General features: G+C 40.7%; 2 protein-coding genes across 6 annotated transcripts; one reads left to right on the forward strand and one right to left on the reverse strand.

Moving 5' to 3' along the window:
- The first annotated feature begins 498 nt into the window (after nucleotides 1-498).
- On the forward strand, nucleotides 499-6129 carry LOC117412390 (non-POU domain-containing octamer-binding protein-like). Its single transcript, XM_034020767.3, has 10 exons — nucleotides 499-646; nucleotides 1951-2107; nucleotides 2526-2719; nucleotides 3016-3317; nucleotides 3535-3630; nucleotides 3899-4095; nucleotides 4282-4469; nucleotides 4922-4952; nucleotides 5042-5133; nucleotides 5423-6129. The coding sequence occupies exons 2-10, from the start codon at nucleotides 1951-1953 to the stop codon at nucleotides 5552-5554; spliced, it is 1389 nt and encodes a 462-aa protein (XP_033876658.1). The 5' UTR covers nucleotides 499-646; the 3' UTR covers nucleotides 5555-6129.
- LOC117412392 (ras-related protein Rab-7L1-like) lies at nucleotides 5686-18359 on the reverse strand. Of its 5 annotated transcripts, XR_004545918.3 has the most exons (9): nucleotides 18264-18359; nucleotides 16635-16914; nucleotides 12218-12286; nucleotides 11828-11958; nucleotides 9127-9527; nucleotides 8861-8932; nucleotides 7591-7772; nucleotides 7162-7283; nucleotides 5686-6580 (listed from the first exon to the last, which is right to left on the reverse strand). XR_004545918.3 is itself a non-coding variant. In XM_058989556.1 (8 exons), the coding sequence occupies exons 4-8, from the start codon at nucleotides 9245-9247 to the stop codon at nucleotides 6424-6426; spliced, it is 654 nt and encodes a 217-aa protein (XP_058845539.1). In that variant the 5' UTR covers nucleotides 9248-9527; nucleotides 11828-11958; nucleotides 16635-16914; nucleotides 18264-18359; the 3' UTR covers nucleotides 5686-6423. The 5 variants fall into 5 exon arrangements, 2 of the variants coding, with proteins under 2 accessions (XP_058845539.1, XP_033876664.3); XR_004545920.3 differs by lacking the exon at nucleotides 12218-12286 and having other exon boundaries at nucleotides 7591-7732; XR_004545919.3 differs by lacking the exon at nucleotides 12218-12286 and having other exon boundaries at nucleotides 7167-7283.
- Nucleotides 18360-18443: the final 84 nt, after the last annotated feature.

Here is an 18443-nt window from a genome sequence, read left to right on the forward strand (position 1 = left end):
GCCTGATATAACTATGGAAGAATTTACAGTATTCTTCAGGAAAGTATAAGCTATGTTGATGAAAAAAATCATATTTACCTTTGCTAGTTTTGTAAAAGCTATATATATATATATATATATATATATATATATATATATATATATATATATATATATATTGTAAAGTTGTGTTATCATTGTACAATTATTAAAACACAACACACTACCGTGCAATTAAACAACTTTTGAATCGAAACCATTGGATCTGCGCAGCCTTTTTTGTCACACTAACTTGAAAATAAATTGACATCAACATCCACTAATCAGATTCATTTAAATTATTCAAAAGCTTTTGTTGGGCCAATCAAAACTATCAGAGGGACGGTCGCCTTGTCTCTGTTTAAATGACAACATTTAACCCAATCGGTTTGTGCGCTGAGGAAACTGACATTATTAGTATCCAATAAGAGTGACGCATGTGACCACATGTGGCCAATAAGCGCCAGCGAGAGGCGGTACGTTAACTGCACAATGGTTTAGGTGAGCGAAAAAAGGCAATAGGCACGCGCTCCATTCTTCTGTCTTGGTTGCACCGTCGGTCGGTAGTTTGATTTTGAAGCGAATTAAATACAAGTATTTCAACGATTCTGTGTTGTTATACAGTAAGGTAAGTCTGCGGAATCGCTTATTTGTCCATTATAATCTGGTGTTTTATGTAATCTGTCAATATGACGCTCCGGAACAAGAAAGCATGTTTTTTTTGGTTTGTCTGTATTTAATTTTAAACAGCGCTAGTCGAGATTGCGAGTACAGTTGGCTTTATATATATAGAAATCTATATGTTACAATCAATAGCGTATTGCCGAATGTAAATATGTTTATTGGAGCATTAACGGTATGATATGTCTTTATTATTAATATTTGTATTTTAAGTAGGCCAGTGTGTGTTTGAAAAAAGAAGGCGGGGGAGGGGTTCTGTGTTATCAACAATGGAGGCCGTACCCTGAGTGTGGAGAATCGGACTCGGGGAGGATTTATTTTAATATTCCGCTAACTGTATTAAACGCATACACATTGTGTCTTGTGCGAAACCGTGCATTGTAAGTCGGTAGTGCTGCATTTTGTTGTTTTAAACTGCAGTGTTTTCTTTGCCCTGGATCTCCTTTGTTTCAATCAAAAACAGTCCCGAGCATCAAATATGAGGCTAGAGTTAAAAGCATCTCGCATAATTCTATTCCCTTTTAGACCATTTAATGCACAAATACGTTTTGTTATATCTCATGTTTAAGACGTTACCACTGGATTAGTGTTTTTCACATAGATACATGCTGCTATTGGTTGACATTCAGTATTCCCACAGTGTAAAAACATGCTCATGCACCCAGTTTCTGGTCGTGTATAGCAATTGGTTTGAGCTACTTTGTACGATACTTTTATCTGTTGCCTGTTTTTTTAATTATGTTTTTTTCAGAATAGATGCATACTTGACATTTCAGTTTGCCATGTCGTGGTTTGCATGTTGGAGCAAGTATGCACAATATCCAGATCTATCGCCCACCGTTTTGGTGTTTTGTATGAAGTTCAGACTACATGACGAAAAGAAAATGTAGAATTAAATTTGAAAGGCAATCCAAGTCTTAAATTGCATACGTTAACGTGTTACGCACTCAAGGTACACAAGGATGTGAGCGGTTGTTTCAACATTTTCTTTTTGTAATACATTTTGAGAGTGACTCAACTATCACGAGGAAACTGACCATGCACCTTGTTGCAAATCAAATCAAAATTAACATCGTTTTTATTTGTGGGACACGTAAGTCCCTTGACCCTTAAAGGGTTAAGTTGCGTGGCTATAAAGACCATTCCGTGATGATGCCTAGAGTATTCCAGCATGATCAATAAATAGTGAGATCTTTAAAAAAAAAAAAAGCATGCTAAACGTATTCATGGTGCTGTCTCTTTAACCTAAAGATGCAAGGCAGCCGAGGACCCCGACCAGACCAGCAGAACCATGGTCCAAGGAGACAACCACAGCAGCCACCACAACCCCCACTTCAGCATCAAAAGCCAGGAGCCAATCTAAACAGCAACGGGCAGCACGCTGCCAGCAGCGAGAAACAAAATCCAGGTAAAGCAACGCAACGCCGGCCAGCCTTTCAGCGGTGTGTCGATTTGCCTAATCGTTTAATTTTAAACGTTTTTAAGTTCTGCATAAAAATGAATGGGCTCGGAATGCTTCTAATAGTGTATTCTTTAAGTCTGATTAATGGCAATTTACATTTCTACTTTCGGCTATATCCCTTTCAGTGGTCACCTTATTTAGTTTAATATTTATTTCATAACAAGTTCAACTGAATTTTAAGGTGTTCAGTGAAAATGCCCATAATGTGTTTTACTGTGGGGACTATTGCAAGGTGTAGTTAGGTAAGTTGTATTGAGGAGGCTGCTTCCACGTCACTGCTTGATTCCTCGTTGTTGCGCGATGGTGGATAATAGAACTGTTGCTTGATATAAAACCCTGAATCTTGTGTTTTTCTTTTATTTAGATCAGGAGTTGACTATTGATCTGCAGAACTTCAGGAAGCCCGGGGAGAAGATGTATACACAGAGGAGTCGTCTGTTTGTTGGTAACCTGCCATCGGGTGTGACTGAGGAAGATGTTGAGAAACTGTTCTCAAAGTATGGGAAACCTTCTGAGATCTTCATCAACAAAGAAAGGAGCTTTGGATTTATAAGACTGGTAAGGAAATAAAATTAGTATTTGTATCCATAGATTCATGAGGTTAAGATGGCTTAGTATTTGTAGGAAACTTTTGATTACATAGCCTTGTTATTGGCGGTTACAAGTGGGAGACATAATGTGTGACAGAGATTGAGACTGGCCCTGGAGCTGCATTTTAAATATTTGGTCTTTTTTAGCTACAGCAAGGCTGTTCTATTAAAACAGCACAATCTAACGCCATACAGTAATCTATATACAACAGTACACGGTGAAACTGTTTCTCTCCTCAATGAAGTTTCCATGTCTCTTTATAGGAAACCAGAACCTTGGCAGAGATTGCTAAAGCAGAGCTTGATGACACCCCTTTCAGAGGCAGACAGCTGCGTGTCCGCTTCGCAACCCACGGAGCTGCCCTTACCGTTAAGAACCTACCTCAGTTTGTATCCAACGAGCTGCTGGAAGAGGCTTTCTCTCTCTTTGGCCAATTGGAAAGGGCCATTGTAATAGTTGATGACCGAGGGAGACCCACTGGAAAAGGCATTGTTGAATTTACAGCAAAGCCTGCAGCACGAAAAGCACTGGAGAGGTGTGCTGATGGAGCATTCTTGTTGACGGCGTAAGTGTGACGTTTTGACTTAACCTAACCCCCTGTGTAAGTAGTGTACATTTATAAAGAGCATGGGTTAAAGGGGTGAAAGAAAAGGAAATAAGGAGGAGGGTGCTTAAGTTGACAACTTTTCTTGTTTTGTATTCTTCAGTGACCTTGAATTAAGAATGTGTGCCTTGTATCTTGATACTAAAATGTTTGTTTATTCTTGCCGAATGTATTTCAGTTTTCCCAGACCGGTGACAGTAGAACCCATGGACCAGTATGATGAAGATGAGGGCCTGCCTGAAAAAATAGTTAATAAAAACCAACAGTTTCACAAGTGAGTATATAACATTTTACCACCGAGTATAAAACTCTGTAAGAGAAGTGTCAGTAGATGCTGTTGCCTGCTGCCATTGAACTGTGACCCAGTGCAGACAATGTAATTCATAGGGCTTGTCTCTGTACTTTGCAATACCCTGGTTTCTACGTGCTAGACTTGCATGCTTACTACTTATTATGGGTAATACTATATTACAGTGATACTCAGGAATGGGCATGTTTCATTAGTAATTTTAGATGTTAAAATAAATCTTTGAACTTTCCAGGGAGCGTGAACAGCCGCCCAGATTTGCTCAGCCTGGATCATTCGAATATGAGTATGCCATGAGATGGAAAGCTCTGATTGATATGGAGAAGCAGCAATATGAACAAGTGGATAGAAACATCAAAGATGCAAAAGAGAAGCTGGAGGCAGAAATGGAGGCTGCACGCCATGAGCACCAGGTCATGATGATGAGGCAAGGTAAGGGTGGCTGGACTCTGTCTTGTGTGTATCGTTTTATACTCTTGACACCAAAGGCACAAAGTAAACTTGCTGTACTCTTCAAATATTGGATTGATTTTCACATGCAATCTTGTTGTGCAGTGCATCAAGGTGTTATAAGTGATGAGCCTTTAGTAACCTCTAGCTCTTCCATTGAATCTGTAGATTTATTAAGGCGTCAAGAAGAACTGAGGAGAATGGAAGAGCTTCACAACCAGGAACTGCAGAAACGCAAGCAGATGGAGCTGAGGCAGGAGGAGGAGCGCCGGAGACGCGAGGAAGACGTGAGAATGCAGCAGGAAGAGCTTATTAGGAGACAGCAAGAAGGCTTCAAGGGAAACTTTAGTGAGAGTGTAAGTGCAGTCGTTCACCTCTGCCTTGGTCGGCTTGTTGGAATTTATTGAGCCAGTCTTTACTTTTTGGAAAGGGTTTTTACTACTATGTGGAAGAGGCCCTCGGTTACTTAAACCTCCAGTCTAGTTACCTGAAATCCTGAGGCATAGAACTGTTTTATTCCAATTTCTAACTCCTTATGTTGCAGTTTTACATGTATCTAAAGAACTGCTTCATACCAATGTAATTGAACTTGGCTGGGACATTCCTTAGCTCACGTTATTGAGTATCAATCTGGGGATCCCTGTGTGTCTTCTCTCTACACACGCAGGTCATGGTAGTCTACCTATTTCATGATCATGGTGGCTCCAGTTTTATAACTGGAATAATGCATTACTAGCACGAAGTATGTCCCTGTGGGTGGCTGTTTGAGCTGTGTTTAACTTACATTTTTTCCCTTCCTGTTTTCTAGAGAGAACAGGAGATGAGAATGACCATGGCAGGTATGTGTGTAAGATTTGCTTTAAACATACTATGTACATGACCAATGTTCTCATGTTACTGATGCATGTAACAATTTGTTTAATTCAAGGACAAGGAATGGGAATGACCAGAAATTCAATGGGTGGTAACCCTATGCCTGCTGGACCTGTTGCCATTCAGACTGAAGGAGGATCAATAATGGTAATGTCACGACTTGAGTAAATAGAAGTGCTGTTTGAATAGCTGAACCCTGCTGGTATATTTTAAGTGTGCATTGGTGCAAAAAAAAAAAACAGATTAATGCAGTTAACTTTGATTCATTTTGATGTGATGGCTAGGTGGAAAGAAACAATTTATATAATGTATCTTTTTATAAACCCACTGCAGACTGAACTATGTATTCGTAAGGCAGAGTAAACGATGAAATAATTCTTTGTTTTCTTTTCTTTCCAATGTGCTGCTGCGTCTCGAATTTCATTCATGTATTCAGCACAATGATCGCTTTTCTATGGGAGGTCCAATGGAAGCACAAGGAAACGCCATGCCTGGTGCTGGTCCGGGAGGATTTCCCAGAGGACCCCAAGGGGCTGACTTTGGCCCAAACAAACGTCGCCGATATTGAAACCTTGTCCACATCTTACTGTAAGGAGTTGCCCATTTAGACTGCCACAGGTATTTGGGTTTTTGTGTTTAATGGATGGAACCTACTGTGCAGCAGTCTGAGCATTTGTGAACTTTTCTAAAATGTCTGTCTTTTTAAGGATTTTTTTTTTTTTTTTTTTTAATGGTAGGTAAGCTTTGAAAACTTTAATTGGGTTTTACTCTGGTGCTATCTTTCTATTTGGAAGTATATAACTAGGAGACATACGAGCAGATACATATTTATATACCCAGAGTAGTCTACTTCACAGGTAATGCCGCTTGGACCACAATCTAATTCACTTTGAGGTTTTTTTTTTTTTTTGTTTTTGTTTTAAGAACCCTTTTTTATATGTTTTAAATTTGTTCCGAGTGCACAATGTGTGTTTTTTTTTTTTTTGGTAAAGAAACAAATCAAGTGTAAGAATAGTTTAGGTCAACAGATACTTATTCAGAAGTAACATTTTCCCATTTGTTGTACTCTGCCATTCAGAAGTCTGCAAAAAAAATACCTGCTGTTCATTGCGTCTTGAAATAATAAACTGTTTAAACACGTGAGCTTTTATTCTGATTTGTATTCAGTTTTAACACTGCCTGCTGGCTGGAATTCACATCCATTCAGATAACCCTCATTTCAAAGAAATGCTTGGAGGGCTTTGACAGGTTTCAGAGAACTACAGGAGTGATACTTCGTACAGTGTTTTGTAAAATTCTCCAACAGCATGTATGGAACTATCAATATTGTATTTAAACTATATAAATGAAGAACAGAAGACTTGTGGTAAGTAGAGCTCCTCTACATAAAAGATGAGTCTCTTGGTGAATCCTCTTGAGGTTTGCATCGGCGGTATCTCAGAACTGCTCATAGCTGTCTTTGTTGGCCCTTAACCCTATGCAGCAGTAACCACGGGCGGGGGTGTTGTGCTCTGGTACAATGTCCACAGTTCCTGACCCTACTGCTACTGCAGCAGACAGATTTCTTTTTGTCATTACTGCCTCCACAATCTGCCTGTGATTTCAAAACATAAATACAGTTTTACCATTGCATTGACACGTCGTATACTGGATGCCCTATATCTAGGGCTTGAAGTTTTCAGCTTTTTATTTTTGGATCACATGATGTCCTTTTTCAACTTATTTTGAGCGGATTCTGTTTGCTAATTAAACTCAGAAAAAGCTGTTAACTTACAAAACATTGTCTCTTGGTTCTGCCTTCATATCTTGACTGAGCCAGATTGTTTCGCTTGTGCTTTTATTTTCACTTGTTTCACATCTCCTTGATTTTAAAGGGAGGTAGAGATTTGGAAAATAAAACCCAGAAACATTCAAGCCCTACTTCTATCCGACGAATAATTATTACTATAGCCCAAGGACACACTTCACCATTTAGGATGGTAAATAACTCCTATCTATGATGGATCTTTAGATTCCAGAGCACCGTGCTGCACTAAAGACCTGATTGCCCTGAAACACATATAACGTACTGTTCTTGAAGTGGAACCCTGAACTCTGATGGAGACTTGTTAAGTGGGTTTGTTCAGTTGTTGCCTATTTGTCCACAATGTGGCTGTGGGGATGAAACGTTCTTACCTTACCGAGTCTTCAACATGCTTGTTCTCCTTGACAGATATTTCCATCCATGTGAAAAAGTTTAAAGAGTTTGCAAAGTCTGCAATTGCCCCTGGCTGTACTGTTCGCTGTGCCAAGTCGCACTGCAAGAACAAGTTAGAAGATGGTTCAGAGGACATAGCTTTGATTTTCATTATTTTTTGTAATCTGTAAATTATAACTTCCTTTTAAAACCAATTTATAACTACTGTATAGTATCAGATTTAGTTTTGTGCAGTTGTAGTCAACATGTAAGAAGCGTTACTTTAATGGTAGAATCTACTCAACAGAGAAGGTAAAAGTTATATGTTACAGTTTTGAATAGATTGACGGTTGACATCCTTTGGTGCTTAAACCACTTCCAGGAGCAAGATTGCTCTGACTGCATGATTAAATAAAACTTCATGTTACCTTATTTGCTAGAAGAACACAAGGTATTGGATTTCCATCTTTTCCAGGCACCTCTGTGTCTACTGCTTGTTTCAGTGCTTCACAGAATGTAAAGGACTTCTCACTGGTTACATCAAACATCATGATACAAGCATCTGCATCTCTGAAAAAGGCCCTTGTAATTGGTAAACAGTCCTCCTGTCCTAAATGAAAAATATGTATATGAACTACAGTATGGTGTATACAGTATTTTGTTGATTATTAACATTTATATGTTAATAAATATTTATATTTATATGGGCAGCAGTGTGGAGTAGTGGTTAGGGCTCTGGACTCTTGAGTGGAGGGTTGTGGGTTCAATCCCTAGTGGGGGACACTGCTGCTGTACCCTTGAGCAAGGTACTTTACCTAGATTGCTCCAGTAAAAACCCAACTGTATAAATGGGTAATTGTATGGTAAAAAATAATGCGATATCTTGTAAGTCGCCCTGGATAAGGGCGTCTGCTGAGAAATAAATAATAATAATAATAATAATAATAATAATACATTTATATGTACATTGTTTGAACAGAGAAAAGCCCCCAAAAGTGTGTCACTTTGAAAGTTAAATTTTAAAAAAAGTGATAGTAAAAATACGTAACACAGTAGTGCTACATTTAGAAATACTAAAAGAAACCTAGAAAGTAAACGACAGTTCGGTTTCTCCAGATAGAAGACACGGAGACAGACCTCCCTGCTGGAGCTGCTCTTGTGATATAAATCATCCCTGTACAAGCTGAAGTGATTCAGTGACATCATGTGGTTTTATATGCTGCACCTGACTCGGGCTGTATCCCAGTGCGTTTACTGAAACTGTGTGAATATCCAAGTGCAGCAGAGTAATGAGCTGCACACATCATAGTATGCTTTGACAATGAAAGACTGCATCAGCAATACATGCTATACCTTGCAGTAGTAACTGGAAGTCTAGTAAGTGTGCAGTATAACACTTCACTTGGGCTTGATCCTCTTGGTAGTTTTGTTGGGTCGGTCATAGCCCAGTGCTGATGTTAGTGTATGTAGTGTACGCACTGTTAATCCTATATTCAAATCCAACTGTAAAATGAACAGCTGGACCACACATACAGGTTTTCTAAAGTTACAAAAAAAAAAAATCTATAACTTAATTGTCAAATAGCTATATGTTTAAATTATACCAAGATTACAACTAGAGTGACTGGAGCTTACTCATACTGTCAACTGTTTTTGCGCTCCAATTAATATATTAAAAAAAATAATAAATATATATACCTTGAATATCCCAGAATTGCAGCCTCACTATTTCTTCATTGGACCATTCAATAGTTTTAACTGCAAAATCAACTACGTTAAAAGAAAACAAAATGGGTTAAAACAATGCCAACCTACAGTACAGCGCCCACCAAGAAAGGAGCACAAAGCACAGTGAAAGCATACTGCTGGCATAGTACAGTCCGTAGAGAGTTTATACAAACAGAAATGCTATGTATTCAGAATACTGTACAGCAGAAAGAGAACTGGAACACAAGCATACCTACCTCCTATTGTCACCTTGTAGAACTCTGTGAAAACCCCACCAACACAGCGTTTCACAAAGGAGGTTTTACCCACTTGAGATCCTCCAATGACTAACACTTTAAACAGCTGTTCAGAGGGCATTGCTGCAGTTCATTATCGATTGTCCAGCACGTGATGTGTTTCAGCTTCCACAGGTAAATCTGCTGAACCAGTGTGTCGAGCAGAGTCGTATGCTTTCACTTGAGGTTTGATACAGGGATAGAGAAGGTGCAGTGATTCCAAAGGTCACAGCTCTGTGTTCTTTCTTCCAGGGGGACTGCAGAGGATTAGAATAGTTCACTTAACATAAAGACTCCTAGCAGCCCAATGCATCTACACCTGCCCGGAGAGTTCTCTTTTCTGAAGGCTTTGCTCCTGATGGCTGTAGGGAGAGTGAAATCACAAATTCATTTTCATGCAATTAGATCTCTGGATCACACATTTTGGCATTTCCTGGTTTTGTTTTATAGCCTCATATTTCATAGCGAGGGGGAAGTACTGTACTGTGGTCATGCATAATAAAGTTTACAACAGAAGCTGGTTGTAAAAGCATGCAGGTACTTTTTATAATGGGGATTTATTTTTATTTATTTTTTACAGTAATTGTTTCTCATTACAGCCCAAGGTTAAGGTTAACAATGTTAAGTGATCTTATTTTGTTTTGCTGCTATAATATATACAGTATATAATTAAAACAAATCCTCATATCCCCCAAAAACAAGTTCAAACTAATTTTACTGTAAACATTTTGTATTTTTTTTCCTTGGTAGTATTAACATTATTATCACAGAGTACAAGAGATCAAAACCTGCACGGAAACACCAGCACTGAGCAAATCACAGAGTACAAGAGAGCAAAACCTGCACGGAAACACTAGCACTGAGCAAATCACAGAGTACAAGAGAGCAACACCTGCACGGAAACACCAGCACTGAGCAAATCACAGAGTACAAGAGAGCAAAACCTGCACGGAAACACCAGCACTGAGCAAATCACAGAGTACAAGAGAGCAAAACCTGCACGGAAACACCAGCACTGAGCAATCACAGAGTACAAGAGATCAAAACCTGCACGGAAACACCAGCACTGAGCAAATCACAGAGTACAAGAGAGCAAAACCTGCACAGAAACACCAGCACTGAGCAATCACGGAGTACAAGAGAGCAAAACCTGCACGGAAACACCAGCACTGAGCAAATCACAGAGTACAAGAGAGCAAAACCTGCACGGAAACACCAGCACTGAGCAAATCACAGAGTACAAGAGATCAAAACCTGCACGGAAACACCAGCACTGAGCAATCAGAGTACAAGAGATCAAAACCTGCACGGAAACACCAGCACTGAGCAAATCACAGAGTACAAGAGAGCAAAACCTGCACGGAAACACCAGCACTGAGCAAATCACAGAGTACAAGAGATCAAAACCTGCACGGAAACACCAGCACTGAGCAAATCACAGAGTACAAGAGAGCAAAACCTGCACGGAAACACCAGCACTGAGCAAATCACAGAGTACAAGAGAGCAAAACCTGCACGGAAACACCAGCACTGAGCAAATCACAGAGTACAAGAGAGCAAAACCTGCACGGAAACACCAGCACTGAGCAATCAGAGTACAAGAGATCAAAACCTGCACGGAAACACCAGCACTGAGCAAATCACAGAGTACAAGAGAGCAACACCTGCACGGAAACACCAGCACTGAGCAAATCACAGAGTACAAGAGATCAAAACCTGCACGGAAACACCAGCACTGAGCAAATCACAGAGTACAAGAGATCAAAACCTGCACGGAAACACCAGCACTGAGCAATCAGAGTACAAGAGATCAAAACCTGCACGGAAACACCAGCACTGAGCAAATCACAGAGTACAAGAGAGCAAAACCTGCACGGAAACACCAGCACTGAGCAAATCACAGAGTACAAGAGAGCAAAACCTGCACGGAAACACCAGCACTGAGCAAATCACAGAGTACAAGAGAGCAAAACCTGCACGGAAACACCAGCACTGAGCAAATCACAGAGTACAAGAGAGCAAAACCTGCACGGAAACACCAGCACTGAGCAATCCGAGTACAAGAGATCAAAACCTGCACGGAAACACCAGCAGTGAGCAATCACGGAGTACAAGAGAGCTTCTGTCTATTTAGTATACAATACATCTCTTGTTTAAATAATAATAATAATAATAATAATAATAATAATATGATTGCTCCTTTGGAAAACTAGTAGCAGCTCACTGCCAGAAAGGGAAAGAGTCAAAGGGAAAATTTGGTTCCCAAACTTTGCAACATTTCTACAAAGCCACTAGAGGGCGGTAGTGTTCCGTGATTATCGGTACTAGGCCTCTCTACTGATGTGTTCTCCAGGGAAAAGAGGTCAGCACCACGGTGCTGTTTACTACAAACAAACGATTTGCTAGCAGTGTCTGACATCATGTTGATGTTAATATTAAGGAAATAGGGTTTTAGGGCATCGAAACTAGAAAGCTACTGATTATATTATGCTCCATAGGCTTTAAAAAACATCTTTAACAATTCTTTGCATGAAGCAATGGTTTTGTTTTAGTGTGACCCAACTGGCATTCCCAAAACTTCATAGAATGCACAGAAAACATAAAGCATTTTAGCAAAGGGCACAGCAGGATTTGCTGAAGGGTAGTAACAACAGGCATGTACCTGCAGTACCACTGAAACCAGCCGTAGGTGTCCTGAGGCACAATCCAGCCGCTGCTCTCCCACATCTCCAGACTGCCTCCACACTTCACCTTGTAGGTGTTCACAGCCTCCCTGTACACCGCAGAGGCCACCTGCAAACGCAACAGGCAGGAGTCAGGAGAAACTCCCACCCAGAGGCACGTCAGTTCAAATGTGAGGAACCAGCGTGCTGCCTTTGTTTACAATACGGTTTGAAGTCAGCTTTCAACAAGGTTTTCAACGTCAAGAAGAAAGTATCTTGCATTTAAAACAATTCTTAAGCCCCAACATGCTGCAGGTGTTAACAGCCACTATGGCTGACCTTCAAAAAGCATGAAGTACACAAGCTACACAGACAAGCAGACATGTTACCTGCTGTGGAATTTCTAGGCCTTCAAGCCAGTCTGCAGGAAGCTCCTTCCAAACCCCATTGTATTTCTCCTTTGAAACAAAACCGAAGCGAGGGTGTGTCAAGGGAGGGCGTATACAGTACCTGTACTTACCACACAGGCACGCTGCTGTTGACACGCTTATGAACTCAGTTCTCATGAAGCATGATGAGCTACATTAATCACACTGTTTTGATGAGCAGTCCTACAAAGCTGCCAGTGTAAAATGCAAATGATAAAGATTATTCTTACTACGTTTCAGAGAACCAGGTTGATCAAGCAAGAACTGTTAAAAAAAATTGCACATGAAAAAATGGGTGCTGGTTTTGATTGAATTCATTCCTTTTCAAATGCATTGCCAGTTCTGTACCTATGCTCCCCATACCGGCTGTGTTTCTGAATGCTACAATCATCCCACACCCCACAGTTTAAATATATCCTTAAATATTAATGGGAAAGGCAAAGTTTTGAACTACCTCATGTGAACAAAACTTGCCGAGATACCAGATAACACGCAGCACGACCCAGAGGCAGAGTTCCAATTAAAAGAGAGCCAAGCTGAGCTTTTAACATGCAGTATTAGTGCCGTGAGTCACAGAGAAGGCGAGATATTATTAGGATGTAATTTAATCAGGTGTCATGGTGCTGCACCTCTACTGGGAGACAGTGTTATTACCTTAGAGTGAGCTTTATAATGAGGGGCCAAAGACCAAGCACAAATGACAGCATCTGACATTGGAAAAATGTTTTAATATCAGTTCTGCAGTTATCAAGAGTAACTGCTCTATAACAATGAGAGGTGCTGAAAAAGAACATACCCAAACCCTTTATTAATCAGGCTCAAAACAGATCAGAATGAATGATTGGTTTGACTTCAAATGATATACATGAAATAGAGAATGAAGCACCTAGTTGGCCTCAATGTCTACGTCCATCTGATAATACAAACTAGGTTTTTGTATTTTATTTTATAACTTTCTTCAACTGTCTGACCGGTCAGCAAATATTTATTTTCAACTAAATGAATAGCAGACATACCCACAAGTGTGTATATAGTCACTGCGTCACAAGTACTTTAGAAGGAGCAGTGTCAGTAATGAGGAGTGTGTGTCCATACCAGGACAGCAGATGCCAACACTCGCTCACTCAATCACTCACGCTGTGGCAGGGCAGGGGGGCACTGCGGCAAGGCAGGGGGCCGCTGCGGCAGAGCAGGGGGGCGCTGCGGCAGGGCAGGGCAGGGGGGCGCTGCGGCAGGTTCTTCCTTCCTGACTAAGCTTGGTGGAAAGGAAACTGAAATGGTGACATGGCAGGAAGACATCATGGACATCGACTCCAGAGAGATAGAAAACGTCTGTCAGAAAAGTTTTTAAATATTTTGGAAACATTCTGAATTTTAGCAAAAATGGTCAGTACTAAAGGAGGCTGGGGTGGGGGGTTTCAGTGCATTGGCAATGATATATGAAACCAGCTGCTAGATCAAATCCAGACAAGGAGAACAAGGATGGGTCTTAAGGGATTTAGATCTGGTGGCCAGTGCAGAATGAGTTCAGGCAGTCTTCTAGAGGGGTCGTAGGTTGGACAGACACCATGAAGCCTGAGCTTAGTAGTAAATACCCGGATGACACCGATGGAGGCACTGGCTGAAACGTTTGTCTGCTTGACCTTGGTTTCTCGCATGTTTACAGAAGGAACAGCGCTAGCTGGTACTAACAGATTACCGTTACTCTATTTTTTCGTGGTACATTTGAGCTGTTTAGAAACCTGCTACCCAGCTGCTTTTTAATAGGTTTCTGGACCTTGGTTCTATCAGGCTGATTTGTGAAAGTGTTATTGCAATCACACTGTCAGTGGTTAAGTCTGTACTGGGTGTCTGACCTCTATGAAACACCGGTGTGTCCGTGTTTGTACTGTAGGATGCATGGATGGACAGTGAAGCTACCTGGCAGTCTTGTAATGAGGAGCAGGACTGATATAAGCGCAGTGTTTCTGCTAAATTCCAGTTCAGGTCAATACAATAAAACTGGTGTATTCTTGAAACAAGATCAGAGTATTAATTCATTAAAAATATGTGCAACAACTGAAAAAAAAAAAAAAAAAAAACACCTGTACAAAACCACCTTTGCTGAAACATAACCTTGCTCAGAAGCACCTCTGTTGCTCATTAACACAAATGCCCTTTGAGGTGCGAGCTAGGACGTGTGATTTTAATAGGATCAAATCTAATTGGGAGCCGAGGTGTGCTACCTTTTATGAGAGGTACTATCCCTTGGGTAGCAGCTTAATAAGGGGACGTGCACCACAGAGAGATGTGACAGAATAACAGGGTCAAAGACAGAATAACCAAGTTTCACAGCTGACTGAATTTCACCACGGATAAGAACCCTCGTGGATTAAAACAAAGAGAGGCAGCCTGCTTGTCATGTCTTCCAGTAGTGAAGAGGGGCAGCATTATGAGTTTAGAGTAGTGTGTTCAGCTGATCAATACTTTCCTAAGTGCTGTAACAACAAGGTTCAACTGTGCACAATGAAACTAGAATTACAGCAATATAGGATCTTGTTCATACTGGCCTATAATCCAAACTGCAGGCTGATAGCAGCTGTACAAACTTCAATATCATTATTCTGTGAAGAGGCATGTGAAAACAGTTCCAGTGATCTCTGTAGGTTTCATTCAGGGGGTTATTTACATCTTTCTGATGAGATTGAAATATCAAACACATGAAACAAAGACTAGTATGTTACGGAGTGGTTCAGGTATTATAGCTAGGTCTTCATATATATATATATATATATATATGGAGCATCAAAAGAAACATCACATATATGAGCATCAAAAGAAACTTACCACTTATATTTGGATAAAATTCACTAAATGTGATTGAAAAATAACAAACAGTTTTAGAGCAGGTGCAGTGACTTTTTATTGTGCTGATTAACAATTTACATTTTACTGTCTAAAGTGTGGCCCCGCTTGGAAGCAATACAAGCAGTTCATCTGCGCCGCATGCTTTGCACCAGGTTTCGGATGCTGTCTCGTGGAATCCTGGCCCATTCCTCTTGCAGTGCCTGGATAAGCATCTGCCTGTTCAGTGTCTCCGAGCCCTAGAGTCACACGTCTCCCAGTTCATGGCCTGTCATTGACAGAGTGTGTCTGGTTATACCGTCTCGCCAGGTTTGAGATTGCTGGCTGTGAGCACCCAAGACGACAAGCCACAGTACGCTGCCCTAGTCCAGCCTCCAACATGCCGATTGCACGAAGCCGCTGCTCTCTTGACAGATGTGGCATATTGGCATTTTTCTGTGATTTTCTTTATTGCTTTTATTCAAGCTTGCAATTCAGCAGCTGAAATCACTCCATATCCAGCGTCCAATCAACTGTCTCACTAATTAGCTGATTAAGTGCATCTGCTTCAGTCATGGGCAAGGATGAATGATCGAGTGATTAAAAAGAAACCAAAAACATTTCATCAATGCCCATCATTTATATACCTTTTTTTTTCTCGAAAATAAATGTGTTATAATAGTGATAAGTTTCTTTCGATGCTCAGTATATTATATCTGGTTGAATGAAAATCTGATCAGATGTGACCCACACTGAACAAAGAGAACACACTCAGTCTCTAGGGAAAGCTCAGAACACTGTTCGTTCTATGCAGTTTAGATGAATACTAATTATGAAGACAGAGGAGTCCTTTACTAATGTTATTAATAATAAAAGAACAGTTAATATCAGAGGGTTATATAAACTGTCTAGGGGGTCCCGTCTTAATCTCACATGGTACACAGCATTTTATGACTTGCCAAAGGCACTTCATTAGTGTGCACAGTGTACGCATTCATATACGCTACATTAGTGAGCACAGTGTACGCATTCAAAAACAAAACCTGCAAAAGCTGCTGGATTCCTTTGTTTTCTATTGTGCAGGTATGAGCTTTTACCAGGGTTAACGCAAGACATGCTTTTATTTGGTTTGGTCTTTTTTAAAAGTTTCTTATGCAGTTTAGACAACAATGCAGCGTACTTTAAAGTTCAGAAGTTAAAAAGAAAGAGTCAACTAACAATGCGAGAGATTCAAGACGTACCTGTGTTCTCTTGAGAAGGCACAAAACAACAAAAGAAAATCGGTTTTATAGGGAGTTACAACCGGCCTCCAATCAAAAGCGTCTTTTCTTCTCCCCCCCCCAGAATTTTTTGCTTTGCAATATACTTTCTGGACACCTGGCACACTTCCCTGATTAATGAATCAAATGAAATATTTTGTGCAGCATTGTGATACAACAGAGGTTCTTTTATACAAACACATAGTGTGACAGTGTGCCCTTTAATAAACCAGCCTTGCACAGGATGTCCTTCATTGCAGGGTATGAAGGGCTGAGTGTATACAATACTAATTTACCTTCAAATACAAGTTCTCCTTTCTTATTCCTGACAGGTAGGGCAGTGCCTCCATTGAGCCCCTCTGGTTTCTCCTTGTTCACCTCCTTCTTCTCACAAACACCATTCCTCTGTGGACTCGCTGTCTCTTGGCGTGACTCAGCTTTGCGTTTCTTTGCAATGCCTTTCCCCACCTCATCCTTTTTAACAGGCTTGGCGTTCCTGGCTAGTTTCGTCACCCTTGATGCCATTGTCTAGTGGGATTGTTGACTCTTCTTTAGAATTCCAGAAACAAAAACAAACTACAAAGAAAGAATGGAGAGAAGAGAGTGTTGGTTTTAACAGCTGCTTACAGTAAACAGGCACAGTTCTCAACTGAACTGGTTCATTTTACTACAGCACAGCAATAAGAACAAGGTACTAACTTACACCTGATCCAGAACTGCCTCCCTGTTAAAGGACCTGCATTCTGTGGTGTCTGATCCAGAACTGCCTCCCTGTTAAAGGACATGCATTCTGTGGTGTCTGATCCAGAACTGCCTCCCTGTTAAAGGACCTGCACTCTGTGGTGTCTGATCCAGAACTGCCTCCCTGTTAAAGGACCTGCATTCTGTGGTGTCTGATCCAGAACTGCCTCCCTGTTAAAGGACATGCATTCTGTGGTGTCTGATCCAGAACTGGCTCCCTGTTAAAGGACCTGCATTCTGTGGTGACTGATCCAGAACTGGCTCCCTGTTAAAGGACCTGCATTCTGTGGTGTCTGATCCAGAACTGCCTCCCTGTTAAAGGACCTGCATTCTGTGGTGTCTGTTAGTAAAGTGGGGGCTTGACCAGTTCCAACACATACATGAAATCAATGTCTCAATGAACGCACATCACACTGGAGCAAATGCATGAAGACTGCTGCATTTCTGATTGCTTCCAATCTTGGGTGTAGAGATACAAACTGAACCATCTGCTCTTTCTGTTTTTGTATTTGCATTGAATTTCCAGCTTTAGAAGCTTGCTGAGAAGAGTTGCTGGGGTTTGACTGAAAATACGTAAATAAATAACCACCTGCCACATCACAGTCACCAGGAAGTGCAAACGGCAGGTTGGCAGGTATTAATAATATTTTGTCCAATCCCATAAGAGCTGAATCTAATATAATGTAGCCAATCTCTATGGTAATAATATCTGGAATTATAGGTCTAGAGCTGCTCACTGAAGTGTAAAGAAGTTTCTGACGCAGAAAGAACACGTTTCGGTGTTCTCAAAAAGTGCGATTCTAATCCAGATTGTATGTTACTGATAGCGCCCAATACAATAGAATGCCGTCGTGCATCTAAACCAGCTACAGCCAGCCTGCACTAGGAGCGTCTGATTACTGTATTGCAGTAGCATGCCTTTATACAGGATAGCTGATAATGCTGGGGCTCGTGTCACATTGCGTTACTGTATTTTTAATGAATAATATGCCATGTGTATGTGTTTTTTTTTTGTTTGTTTTGTTTTGTTTTTTGGTTTCCTGTTTGAGTTTCCTGCTTGCAAATATATATAAACATAATATTATCGACCGCTCTAAGAGGCCCGGACCCACTTTATTTTAGCATACATTGTAACGATAAATATTGACATAGTACATCGCAACATAAACAATGCAACAACCAACCTGGTCCAGTATCTCTTGCCTTGTCTAACCCCGGAGTCTCATTCACGATTTACATAACTTGTTATTCAACACGAGAGAAACGTGCTCCACTCATCCGTGTTATACAAACAAGGCGGGGCGTCACAGCGTCGCTGGCCAATGGCAGGGAGACTACTCACGTGTGTCCTTGAACTGGGCGTG

This window comes from Acipenser ruthenus, chromosome 16, assembly GCF_902713425.1.
Source record: "Acipenser ruthenus chromosome 16, fAciRut3.2 maternal haplotype, whole genome shotgun sequence".
Taxonomy (NCBI): Eukaryota; Metazoa; Chordata; class Actinopteri; order Acipenseriformes; family Acipenseridae; genus Acipenser; species Acipenser ruthenus.